This window comes from Branchiostoma lanceolatum, chromosome 4, assembly GCF_035083965.1.
Source record: "Branchiostoma lanceolatum isolate klBraLanc5 chromosome 4, klBraLanc5.hap2, whole genome shotgun sequence".
Classification (NCBI taxonomy): Eukaryota; Metazoa; Chordata; class Leptocardii; order Amphioxiformes; family Branchiostomatidae; genus Branchiostoma; species Branchiostoma lanceolatum.
Window position 1 is genome coordinate 26107502 of NC_089725.1, and position 12060 is coordinate 26119561.

General features: G+C 44.7%; 2 protein-coding genes across 2 annotated transcripts; both read right to left on the minus strand.

Moving 5' to 3' along the window:
- Positions 1 to 2622: 2622 nt before the first annotated feature.
- On the minus strand, positions 2623 to 6576 carry LOC136433704 (retinol dehydrogenase 12-like). The gene is made up of 6 exons (XM_066426146.1): positions 6418 to 6576; positions 5214 to 5354; positions 4680 to 4871; positions 3986 to 4264; positions 3416 to 3632; positions 2623 to 2839 (listed from the first exon to the last, which is right to left on the minus strand). The coding sequence occupies exons 1-6, from the start codon at positions 6497 to 6499 to the stop codon at positions 2743 to 2745; spliced, it is 1008 nt and encodes a 335-aa protein (XP_066282243.1). The 5' UTR covers positions 6500 to 6576; the 3' UTR covers positions 2623 to 2742.
- A 686-nt stretch (positions 6577 to 7262) lies between these two features.
- Positions 7263 to 11821, minus strand: LOC136433703 (retinol dehydrogenase 14-like). The gene is made up of 6 exons (XM_066426145.1): positions 11569 to 11821; positions 9929 to 10075; positions 9405 to 9596; positions 8758 to 9063; positions 8122 to 8332; positions 7263 to 7572 (listed from the first exon to the last, which is right to left on the minus strand). The coding sequence occupies exons 1-6, from the start codon at positions 11663 to 11665 to the stop codon at positions 7476 to 7478; spliced, it is 1050 nt and encodes a 349-aa protein (XP_066282242.1). The 5' UTR covers positions 11666 to 11821; the 3' UTR covers positions 7263 to 7475.
- Positions 11822 to 12060: the final 239 nt, after the last annotated feature.

Sequence of the window (12060 nt, forward strand, 5' to 3'; positions counted from 1 at the left end):
GCCGGCCTTTGCGCGAGCTGTGACCAGAACACGGAAGTAACAACTGATGCTGTTCGTCGCGAGGACTGCGTGTACTACGTGTACGTGTATCATATCAGAGAACAGTATGGTTATCGGGATTCCTTCTTCAGTGGACCAAGTACACACTTTGGTGTTTAAACAAAACAACAGCGATTCATTTCAACAAAAACTCGGTGGCCTATCGCCCATGCCCACAGTGGGTACGGCCCGGGCTACCCTAGTTCGATTCGAACGATTCAAACTCGCTTCGCGCGTCGTCGAAAAATCGAATACCGGATTCGGACGTTGGAATCGATGTTGTTACAATAATTTTTTGTACGAGGACGCAAAACTGTCAACTTTTGCATTTCGCATTGAAATGTGTGTGTGTGTGTGTGTGTGTGTGTGTGTGTGTGTGTGTGTGTGTGTGTGTGTGTGTGAGCGTGTGTGTGTGTGTGTGTGTGTGTGTGTGTGTGTGTGTGTGTGTGTGTGTGTGTTTCGGGTGGGTATGACATGAATTCCTTCGGCCGTCGGGTGATCCGAACCGCGGTCGGGGCGGTACCTCGGGCAATACAAAATACACCGTATTGTATTCTATATATATATATGATGTAAATGGTCATTTTATTACCTTCAAAGTAGATCTTGAAACCGTCATCAGTGTAGGAGTCGTCCGTAAGAAGGATTAGGTGGACTATGTTTGTCGTGGCAATGAGTTCTTCTGGAATGTATCGTCCTGGTGAAAATTTTAAAGTGTGTGGAAATTTCAAGCCGTAACGCTTAATATAAATTGAAGACACTTTTGATCATTTCATAAAAGCTGTATCTTACTACTGCCTGTCCGATGTGAAACAATATCATACTGAACTCCTCTGTCAACATTCATTGAACAAGGATGGGGGCCGATATCAACTTTCAACCACCTTTGACCCGCGACTCACGACCCACTTCTGGAAGGTCTGGTCGGGCATTTTGCGAGTACGCCTTGTGTTTTTGTTGAAACTTGGTTAAATCCTTCTTCGTAATGTTCATAAAGTTTATGTTTATCAAAACATGAACTGCCACGCTAAAGCTGAGACAAGCCTACCGGTATACGTTCCCAACAAGGTCATGTCGTCTGTCTCTCCCTCCCAGACGTCTAGCCAGTCAAAGTGTTCCTCCAAAGCAAACGACAATGGTGTCATCTTCACAACTGCCACAAGGCTGACCTCTATGGTCCACATACAGGTCAAGTTGTTGCCGTACTGCTCAGGATAGTTGGGAGAATAGACGAAGCCAGACGATTGCCCGGTGATATATGTATAACCGCCACAGCCCTCTAGACATTGTGAAAAAGTTGTCTGTCATCTAAATGCGAACTCTGAAGGCACTACATTTTCCGCTAATTCTGTAGTAAGCCATTAAAACAACTTTCACAAGAAAGACAAAGACATGGGAGATAATCAATTTACCTTGCTCCTGTGCGTGGCCTGTCAGTTTTTGTAACATCCATGTTGTTACAATGATGACTTTCAAACACCAGAGCATGGCTGGATCTGCTTTAAGAGATGTCTCCCCGCAGCGCCCCAAAGTAGCAATACGAGTGTCCTTCAACAAAAGGTAAAACTGGCTGGTTTCACTGCGTGACGAGACTAAATAATTTAGTGTTTGTCTCACATTCCAATCAGAGGTACCAGCACATAGATTACTCGTATATCGGGTACGCCGTCTCTAATTTCAACTGATTTATGTTGGGGGATTTTATGTCTAAGAATCCAACACTCTTTTTGGCAACGCTTAAATAGCTTTTAAAGTACATCTAAGGATATAAAGGACGTGTTGACTTGAAATATCCTTTAGTTTGCCAATGTAGCAATACCCAACATATGTGTAGACGCATAACTCTGCAGCCTGTTTTCTGTCTGGAAACAAATAAAACAGAACCGGGCCATAAAGTGGTAGAATTTAATCAAGAGCCGTCGTTACTAGTAATAGGGTGACGCAGCGCGTGCATTCTGCCTTCCCTATCTTGGCAAGAACGACACCGCAGACGTCTATACTATAAATGACTTCAGCGTTGTAAACCGAAAATATAGTGTCTTTCTTCCACTTTGATTCCTAAGTCTATGCCGTTACGTTAACTGTCCGTGGCAACAACCATTACACGTGGAGTGACTGACGCAGCATGTTTATACAACCGAAATAGGACCTATGAAGTCGTAGTTTTGTTAATTGTATCTACCTTTAGTCATACTTCAATTCATAGACAGCAATAATCTACGGACTTAAAACAGGTGCTACAGTCTGCCAAAATACCCTTTAAACTACATCCAAGGATACTCGGTGGTTTTATTTGGTGTTATTATAAATGAGCAGGCCGTATGGCACTATATACACATCGGGGCGGGTCATTGACCTTTCACTAAACCACTCTACACATCGGGTGCATAAGTCTATATCTGATTCTCAACCCTGTCAACATTCCTACTTGCAAGGAACCAGTTTCATTTTCGACACAAACTGAACGCCTGTATTGTGTATAAAAATATAAGGGGTCAAATTGTAAGGTCAGAAAGGTGATGATAATAAGGTTATCTATCGAAAAACAGTAACGTTAAATATGTAATGAGTAATGACAACGGCTTTAAAGCTAGGCGGAATCCATTTTTATTCGCAACACTCCATTTAAAAGGGGTGTCCGAAGTTTGTCAACTTAACGATGCCGACATCACTTGTGACTGTGGCCATCGGCATGAGAAGGACTTATTCCAGTCCAACCATTTCCGCGCTGAGGTCCCAAAGCCGTTTAGACACGTCATCGTCCTTGGCCAGAGGAGACGGTTCAGTCACTTCACAGTCGCTGTTACAGCAAAATAAGACATACACGGTTGAATTTGCACGATATGCATATGTTCTATTCTCCTTGCTATAGCAGAGAATAGACAGTACATACGTAAAGTGATTCATGCTATCCAAAATTACAGTTGTGAAGGCATACATGTTGCTGTACTGACAGCCACATGAACAGACCAAGCCGTGGAATTGAAAGCTTTGGCAAAAGATAACTACATGCTTTAGTTGTTATGCAAGCAAGAATTTTATTCGTCGTTACTCCTCATGTGTCACTTACGAACAGTTGATAGCATGAACTAGCAATCGTATGATGATATGTCCGCGCCTTACCTCAAATTCTCCAAGCAGAGGTTTCGATCGGGGGACTAACAGCTGTGGTCGTCATTTCTTTCCTTTGCCTCCCTCTAAATGATAATTTGATGGTACACAGAGAGGGGAACCGAGGCCAATTTTGGAAGGATCGCTCCATACTGGTGCAGTTTGTGGCAGACGTGGGGGGGGGGGGGGGGGGGGGGGGGTAAACGAAAGAAATTGCGTCCACTACTAGCCAAACCCTCTGTTTGGATAGTAGAACTTTCTCTACCTGAAGTACTTTCCGGAGTGCACTTCTAGACCCTCGGTGACGGCGCAGTAGATGGAGGTTTGCGCCCCCTGGCGGACGTTCTTGCCAAACAGCAACATTCCCAGCAGGATGATCGGCGTCAGGAACACAATGATGTTGCCAACGACTTTCTTAACATGCCGTCCGCCCTCCGTGAGAATCACTCCAGGGTGCAGGGAGTATGCTGTCACTCCTGATCCTGGTTAGATTACATAGATGTCATCGATACAGTGGTATTTCACGCTATTGACAACGTTAGTACATAAGAGATCCGTGCATCAAAGAACAAGTTGTGTCGTGCATGTTTGTTGTTTTCATAAATGTATTGGTCCTAATAATACATGGAAGAGACAACAAAGTCGCCATGTTTCTTTTGGACCTCAATAATGCCAGAATTCATACAAATACGTTCAAAGGTAATTGCGCTATAACGAGTTCTGGGCGAACACACAGACACAACAAAAAAAGTACCCATGCCAGAGGGCAGCTTCCGTCTCGGAGTTATTAATCAACCTTTGACATGTTCACCGGTGTATCTGCAATACACCTTACCTTCCATTCTCTTGGAAAGCTCCCTCGCGAACATGACATTCGCCAGTTTACTCTGCCCATACGCCTTCATGAAGTTGTAGCCTCCTTCCCAGTTGATGTCGCCAAAGTTGATAGAGCCGTCGTGGTGGTTCTTGGACGACACGCAGACGACCCGGCTGGGAGCAGACTTCTTCAGCAGGTCCAGGAGGAGGTTGGTGAGGAGGAAGTGGCCCAGGTGGTTCACTCCGAACGTCATCTCAAACCCGTCCTTTGTCGTCCAGTGTGGACAGAGGGAAATACCTGAAAACCACATCGAGACTTTCGTAATTTCTCGGAATGCATATGAGCAACTATCGTTAGGTGTTGTTTTGAATCAGAATTTATTTGTATGACCATTGGAATGGATGACTTATCTTTTAGCGAGTTTGCAAGGCCACATGAGACCATTTCTAGGCACTGATCTAACACTTACTGCAGTAGCGTCTCATCTCAAAACGCAGAAACCGTTGAGATTGAGACGAGCTCGACTAGCTGCTAGTATTGCTAGCATGCTGGATGTGTGATAAGAGAAGATATCTAATGGCTAGATTATTTCTTTCAGCGATCTATCCCTGCATACACAGTCAGCAGGAAATGTATGGCGGGAAAACAAAGGTTAATCTGGTCTTGTCATGCTCGGAAACAAAGTAAGAGATCCAGTGTGAGTCAAACACACCAGCGTTGTTGATGAGAATATCCAGTCTGGATTCGGAGTCGGTAATACGTCTGGCGAATGCCCGGATGGAGGCCAGAGACGCCAGGTCCAGCTCCTGCACGACCACGTTTCCGTTTCCGGTAGAACGGCGGATGTCGTCTGCGGCGCGCGAGGCTTTGGTCACGTCTCGGCAGGCAAGGATGACACGGACGCCTTGAAATATAAAGTTATGTCAGTGTGATATTAGCTAGATATGCATCATGCCAGGCATACTGTATTCATAACGTACATAGTCTGACAGGAAAATAAGAGAAGGTACTCCTAAAACTGTTGGACAGTACACACTCCAATGATGCTTCATGGTCTATGGCAACTTTTCATATGATTATCGTCAATTTGTATTAGCTTTCACGGGGCAAAAGATTGCACAACGACTTCCATGAATGTTGGTACTTTACGTTTTAGAGCATGTCCGTCTTAAAGCTACAAGCAGATTACCGGTACCGGGGGCTTTCTTGCCACCCGTATATCTGCTTGAAGACTACCCCGTCTCACCCCTCTCGGCCATGTCCCGTGCCGTCTCCTTGCCAATCCCCGTGTTGGCGCCCGTCACTATGACGGTCTTCCCTTCCAGCCGTGCCCTGCTGCGACAGACGCCCCCTGCCGAATGTCGGCGGATCACCAGGATACATACACCTACAAACAAAAACTTGGACTTTTTACGTGATATGACCAATGAGGTCTGGAAACTGTTGTGTTCATTTTTGTATGTCTTTGGCGAGTTTTTCTGTGTGTTTTTTTTGTGTGTGGGTGAGCTCAAAGGGCCGAAGAGAAAGCAGTTCGTACGTCTGTTCGATTCGTGAACCATTTTGTATTTCAGCCACAGGTTTAGCTATGAACCTCATACTAGTATTCCGTTATCAATTTGGGTAGGTGGCAAAGTCATCGGTTACAAGCCATGCTTTCTAGATTTAGTAGCAGCAGCAACACCTTGGCCTTTATGCTTGGTGAACTTTGAACGACGTAGTGTTTGCATCAGTTCGGTTGAACTCTCATAACTCTCCTTTCATGTTTGCGACTGTCACATGGCGCAGTTCATATACTCACACCACGCCGTCGGTGTGACGATTGACTTTTTGAAAAGGAAGCCAATCTAAAAGTGATAAAACTTAACGTTTACTCTCACATCATAACATCGCAGTGTTTGTGGCATTTCTCAAGTGATGCCAAATAATTCACTGAAGGAGCAACCCACTTCCCCCCCCCCCAGTTACCGTCCATGTTATAGATTACTTTTGCCACTTATGTTGTGTGTTTGCATTGCCTCTCTAGTCCTGTTGATAACAGAATATCGCAAGTTTAAGACACTGCCAAAATCGCTGAGAATGGGGGTGTTTTCAGAAGAGGGTCACATGAAACCCCCATACCAAGAAGAGACTGGTATTGCCGTCATATACTCATATTTCTGGAGCTGATTTTTTTTCATGGCCAAATGCTTCTCACACAATTTTCGTCCTCTTGTATCAGGATCATTTTTGTATCAATGAGCCACGAATGTACTCTTCACGTTGTGGGGAGAAATAATTTCTATCTCGCAATCTATAGACTCAACGGTTCTTCCCTACAAGCCGTGCAATATAGTGCCTAATATATAATATATAGAACATGACCTATGCTGGTGCCGCTCTTAGAATCACGACAAATAACGTACGATTAAGTACACTGCTAGCACTATCATTCTGTGCAAATGCCTGCTTACCCAATACAAGCGCATACACGATCACTGTAGAGTAGGACCAAAGCACCTCCATGGCTTCCGAAGGGACGAAGGTAGTCTCCATGGCTCACTTTACATCCGACTGTCGGACAAAACCAGACTGTTGCTTTTGTCGCCAATTGTTTGGTCTCGCGGTGACGCACAGGTCATTTGGGGACAAGGAGCCAATGTCCATGACCGCTAACGAGGGCAGCGACATTAATGACGTACTTGTAAGGTAAAAAATTAAACGATGTTTGTTTAATATGTCAATCACGACTTTGTACAGCCCACCATACTGTGGCATTGGCCTCGAGTCCGGTCTTGTTAGCTTTAGTCCACAACTTGAGTAATAAGTGGAGTGACAAAGACGTACAGAACATTCTAGATTTAAGAAATAACTCATGCTATGAGTTCATGCTATGAATCACAAACTAGCATTCTCGTTTAATGATGACCTCTTGCTGACATATAAGTATGTTAGGTCGGTCAATACATTATACATGCTCCTGTCATTATTACGCACTCACACCATACAAAGGTTTTATTGCAGGAAGTTTCCTGTCGTCGTTTAAAGGCACCCAGAGCATTTTATGAGGCTTGAAAACTGGAAATATTCTAGTTGCTGTAATCTTTATGAATTCGACATTTAATTCTACTGTTTACCACATTTGCGTGCGGATTTCTTATCAAAAGTGCTCAAAAGCGGCACAAAAGTAAGCTACATGGTGAATATTGGAGTTTTTTATTCAAGTTTCAAGCCTCATAAAATGCTCTGGGTGCTTTTAACTGTCTACATTGCGTTGAGGAACAGTTTGCCCTGTTGACATAATGGACAACCCACAAAATGCTCTAATGATCTTTATTGTAAATTCATGCCCTGTCGGGCTAAGCAATCTAAGACATGGGTTCTAAAACTACTCTAATACATTGGTTTGGCTTCTTCTCGTCTCTAAGTGATGTTGAAAATATAGGTTGAGATTAGTTCATGGAGTGGTCAAAACGCATAGGAAAAAATGAATTTTCCAGAACTAGTAATAGATTTAGAGTGAAGAAACGAGTTATTTAAGTGCCACCATCTTCTCACTGAGTTCCCACAGCTTCCTTGCCGCCTCGTCATCCATGGCCTGGGGGGCGGGGTCCTTCGGCTTACAGTCACTGTAGGAATGGCATGAGACCTATGACTTGACTGCACACTAAGATGCGAGCAGGTTGTAGATGGTTTGAACTTAATTCCATAAAACTAGAATTTCGAGGCTATGACAGCAAGCTTCAAACACAGTAGATAGCTCATGAACAACAATGGTATCCAGGCTAATTGAAGGGGCCTCTTAAAAAAAGATATGCATACATATGTTTTTACGCTTGGTCCTATATATCTTTCTTATACCTCCGTCACACAGTCGACGAGCTTTGGGCGTATTCGTAGATCAACAGAAGGTCACCCTGTCCGTCCGGAGGAGGGTCACGCGTATTTTTCGCCTGAAAATCTGCCCTATCATATCCCAGCGGGACTCGCGATCGGTAACCTATGAACATCGGCCGATCCCTTAAAGCTGCGCAATGATGGAGGGAACACCGGGCGTATTACTGCCAAAAATGTCTTTTAGAGCTCGCAGACTCGTTGACCGATCGATTTTTGGGCTGTTCTATGTAGAGAGGGAATAAAGACATTATAATGACCGCACTGGTCCTTGCCTGTCGTACCTGAAGTACTGCCCAGACTGCAGTCCGTCTGCCACGCTGCAGTGGATGGTCGTCTGTGCGCCCTGCAGGGGAGTCTTCCCGTACATCCACCTATGCAGCGCCGCAACAGTCCCCCAAAACAGCATCCCGACGGACAGGGTCTGGTTGGTCAGCCGGGATGTCGTTGTCGCCACGTAGCCGGGTGTCATGGAGAAGGCTGCAACGCCAGTCCCTGTAGGAGAGGTATCAGGACGTTTCGGTACCAGGTCCAGGACGACTCGAGTTATGATTAGGGTTAAAAGTGGGGTTAGGCTTAGAGTTCGGCGTCCTCTTAACTACAAAACGTCTAGAAACTGTCCGCACGTCCTAGGATTGGTGCTGAATCATCCTGATCGGCTAGTAGCCGAACTGTAAGGTGCCGAAACGCCCGGCATTCGTATTGACTTATACTTGTCGCATTTTATAGCAGCATTTGTTGACATGTCAGTCTCCTTGGATTGTTGGTCACTTCTGTTTCTCCGACCAACCTCATGACTTAAGATGGCAATATAGCACAAACTCACCACATCTTTGTAACGGCCTGGTTGCAAGTTTTCAAGCAACATCCGATTTAATAGCAGTATTACTAGACTTCAGCTACTTGCTAACGTTACCAACCTTCTAATCTCTTCGCCAGTTCCCTGACAAACAGCATGTTTGCCAGTTTACTCCTCCTGTAGGCCCGGGTGGGGGAGAAGTTGTGCTGGAAATTGATGTCGTTGAAATCTATCCGTGGTTCAAGTGTATGTCCCCCTGAAGACACGACCCGGCTGGCAGCAGACTTCTTCAGCAGGTCCAGGAGGAGGCTGGTGAGGAGGAAGTGGCCCAGGTGGTTCACTCCGAACATCAACTCAAACCCGTCGGTGGTTTCCATTCTGGGACAGTAGCAGATTTTACTTCGAATTCTTAATATTGGAGAAAATCCTGAAAAACAACATATATACATCTGTGTTTGCATCGGAAATGGTTTCAAAATATGTTGCTTTCTATTTACCTTGTTTGGTTGGCAAAACATTTCAAACTCACTTTATCGGCCCATAGCCTCACGACCCCGTCATATACACATACGTCATGTGATCGTCGTATGATTAGAAACTGAGGGTATTCCTGGGTTAGTCGTGTTTGTGGATGTCCTAGAATATTCGGAAAATCCTTTCGGTGCTTGGTTCTGTCACAACCTGCTTGAAAATTCTACGGTATCAAAATCGACGACCTATGACGAATGAGACCGCGCAGTTAGACTTATATCATCCGCGGTTTCTTACCTGCATTGTTGACGAGTACGTCCAGTCTCGGTTCTGTCTGTAGGATGTGGGTGCAGAAGTCTCGGACAGAGGACAGAGACGCCAGGTCCAAAACTCGCACCTCTACATTTCCGTTGCCGCTGGACTTACGGATGTCCTCAGCGGCTTTCTCTGCCTTCCTCGCGTTCCGACAAGCAAGGATCACGCGAGCTCCTGTGGGATAAACAAAAAAAGGATCAGATGAGTGACCGTCCTACATGAAAGAAGTGTAATTTTTCCAATAGCTTTGTCAGAGTTAACTTCAACTTGTATGCCAAAACTTGCAGGGCTAGCACTGTGTAAGGGCAGCAGGCGAGTTGGGCAACCCTGGCTGTGTGTGCTGAACAGCTAAACCGATGAATAAGTAAATAGTTAAATATGCCAAAAATTGTCCATTTTCAAACAGTTGCACCATATCACGATGAATCGCCGCTTATACTAAGATACATATACTAACATTATCGAAGACGGGAAAACACATGAGAGAATATCATCCTACAACTCACCTCTTCGCGCGAGGTCCCGTGCTGCCTCCTTCCCTGTACCGGTGTTAGAGCCTGTCACGATAACAGTCTTCCCGTCCATACGTGTCTCACACCTGCACACTCCAACCTCAGGGCCTTTATTGGACCACAGGTGAGTCAAGTAGATGACTGTGATAGAAAAACCAGAATATTGATACTGGAAATTATCTTTCAATTGCGATGAATTTTTATACACACGCACAGACTCGCGCACTCCCACAAAGACAGACGATGGGATGGCAGGCTGCAGGGCCCTGTAGCAGGGCAGTACCACATACAGACCCACACGCACTCTCTGTCACAAACACACACACACATACATACATACATACAATTATACATACATACATACATACTGACTCACACACGCACAAACAAACACGTGCGCACACATATAACGGGGGGTGTCCAACCATCGGACGTTTTTTTACGCGCTGGAACTCACGGCGCTCCATTGCTGGTTGCCAGAGAATGGTCATGTTTTAATGAATGAATTCTGAACACATTCATCTAAAGACCATACTTGGACAAGAAATGTATTTACACTGTTCATGGGCCCTTCATGCTCCGCGTTACATGTACCTTCTGATTTAGTGCTACGCCAGATAGTGTGCCTAACTTATTACGCTTTGGTAATTTTGCTCTCTTCGGAAGTTGGTGATGAAGTTAGGGAAATGTAAATAAGGCTTGAAGTCTGCTATATTCTAGCTTTCTTTTGACCGGAAAATTCATGTAAGAAGGGCTATATCTAGCGCATCCCAGCTCATGTTTCCACGGGAAATAGGCTACTACGCGGCCCGACGTACATATTGAATGCGGCCCGACTTACGAAATCATTACGAAAAAACGACACCGCTTACTTCAACAATACTCCGTCTACTTATTGGGAAATATATTCGCCATCTCTGTATTCAGTTTCCTTTTCATAGACGGTACCAATCACATGTCAGAGCGTAACAAAACTGTGCGCTGAATCGTTCCGCCACCATCTCGGCCCCCAAAAAATGGCGGGAAAACAACGTCGTCAGACGACAGCAATGTTTACGTTGTTTTTCTTTGGTCGGTTTTCTTCTCAACAAACACTTAAAGACCCAAATTTCTAGTGTTTTATGAAGTTATTTTTCTTATGTGTATGATAGCTGTGTGACTTATGTATCTGCTTGGCACAGGTCGTATATTTAGGTGCCGGGCCGTCTAGCTACGCAGTTACCCTCTACTTAGCGCTACCATCATTATTGTCAAAATACTACTTTTCGACAAAACAAGAAATGAATATGTACACATATGTTTTGAATGTAAATGACAATTATGTGCATGAACTTGGGTTATTTACCTTCCTTATCAGCTTAGTCATTGGACACAAACACGGCGTACTTATGCAAAATAAGATCAGAAAAAATCCGTGCGATGTTAGGGAGCGTGCGATGTTCGGGCGCCCCCCGTTATGTAACTGACACAAACTCACACAAACTCTCACACACACACACACACACACACACACACACACACACACACACACACACACACACACACACACACACACACACACACACACACACACACACACTCACACGTTACATACATATAACGTTACAGAGATAAAATATCATGTAGCAGCGTACCGACTGAAACCACCACAGCAATGGCGACTGCAAAGACTAGCCAGAAAACACTTGGTAAAAACGCAAGGCCTGTCTGCTTTAGGGTGTCCGGCACCATGATGATTGTTTCAAGTTAGTTTCTCTGTAGGTTAGCCCTACTCATCCCAGCCTTCTTCAACTCTGCGTCGCGAGTGTACACTCCGCGACAAGCTCGAAATTAGTGCCCCGCGGATGTTTGCTATCATGCATGTGACGTCGTGAGAAAGGTCAAAGTTAATAGTTCACAGTGGGCCGGCGCCTTGTTACGTAAACCTTTATTACCTTCGCCAAGAAGGTTATGCGCTCTTTGTGTGTGCGTGTGTGTGTGTGTACGTGTACGTGTGTATGTGTACGTGCTATGATCTTATGATCATCATGTTTGTAAAATCGAAAGATGCATAAATATCAAATATGAAAATAGAAGAACATTTGTATTGACTTCATCAATACTGAAAAATTGTATTACCTCATAAA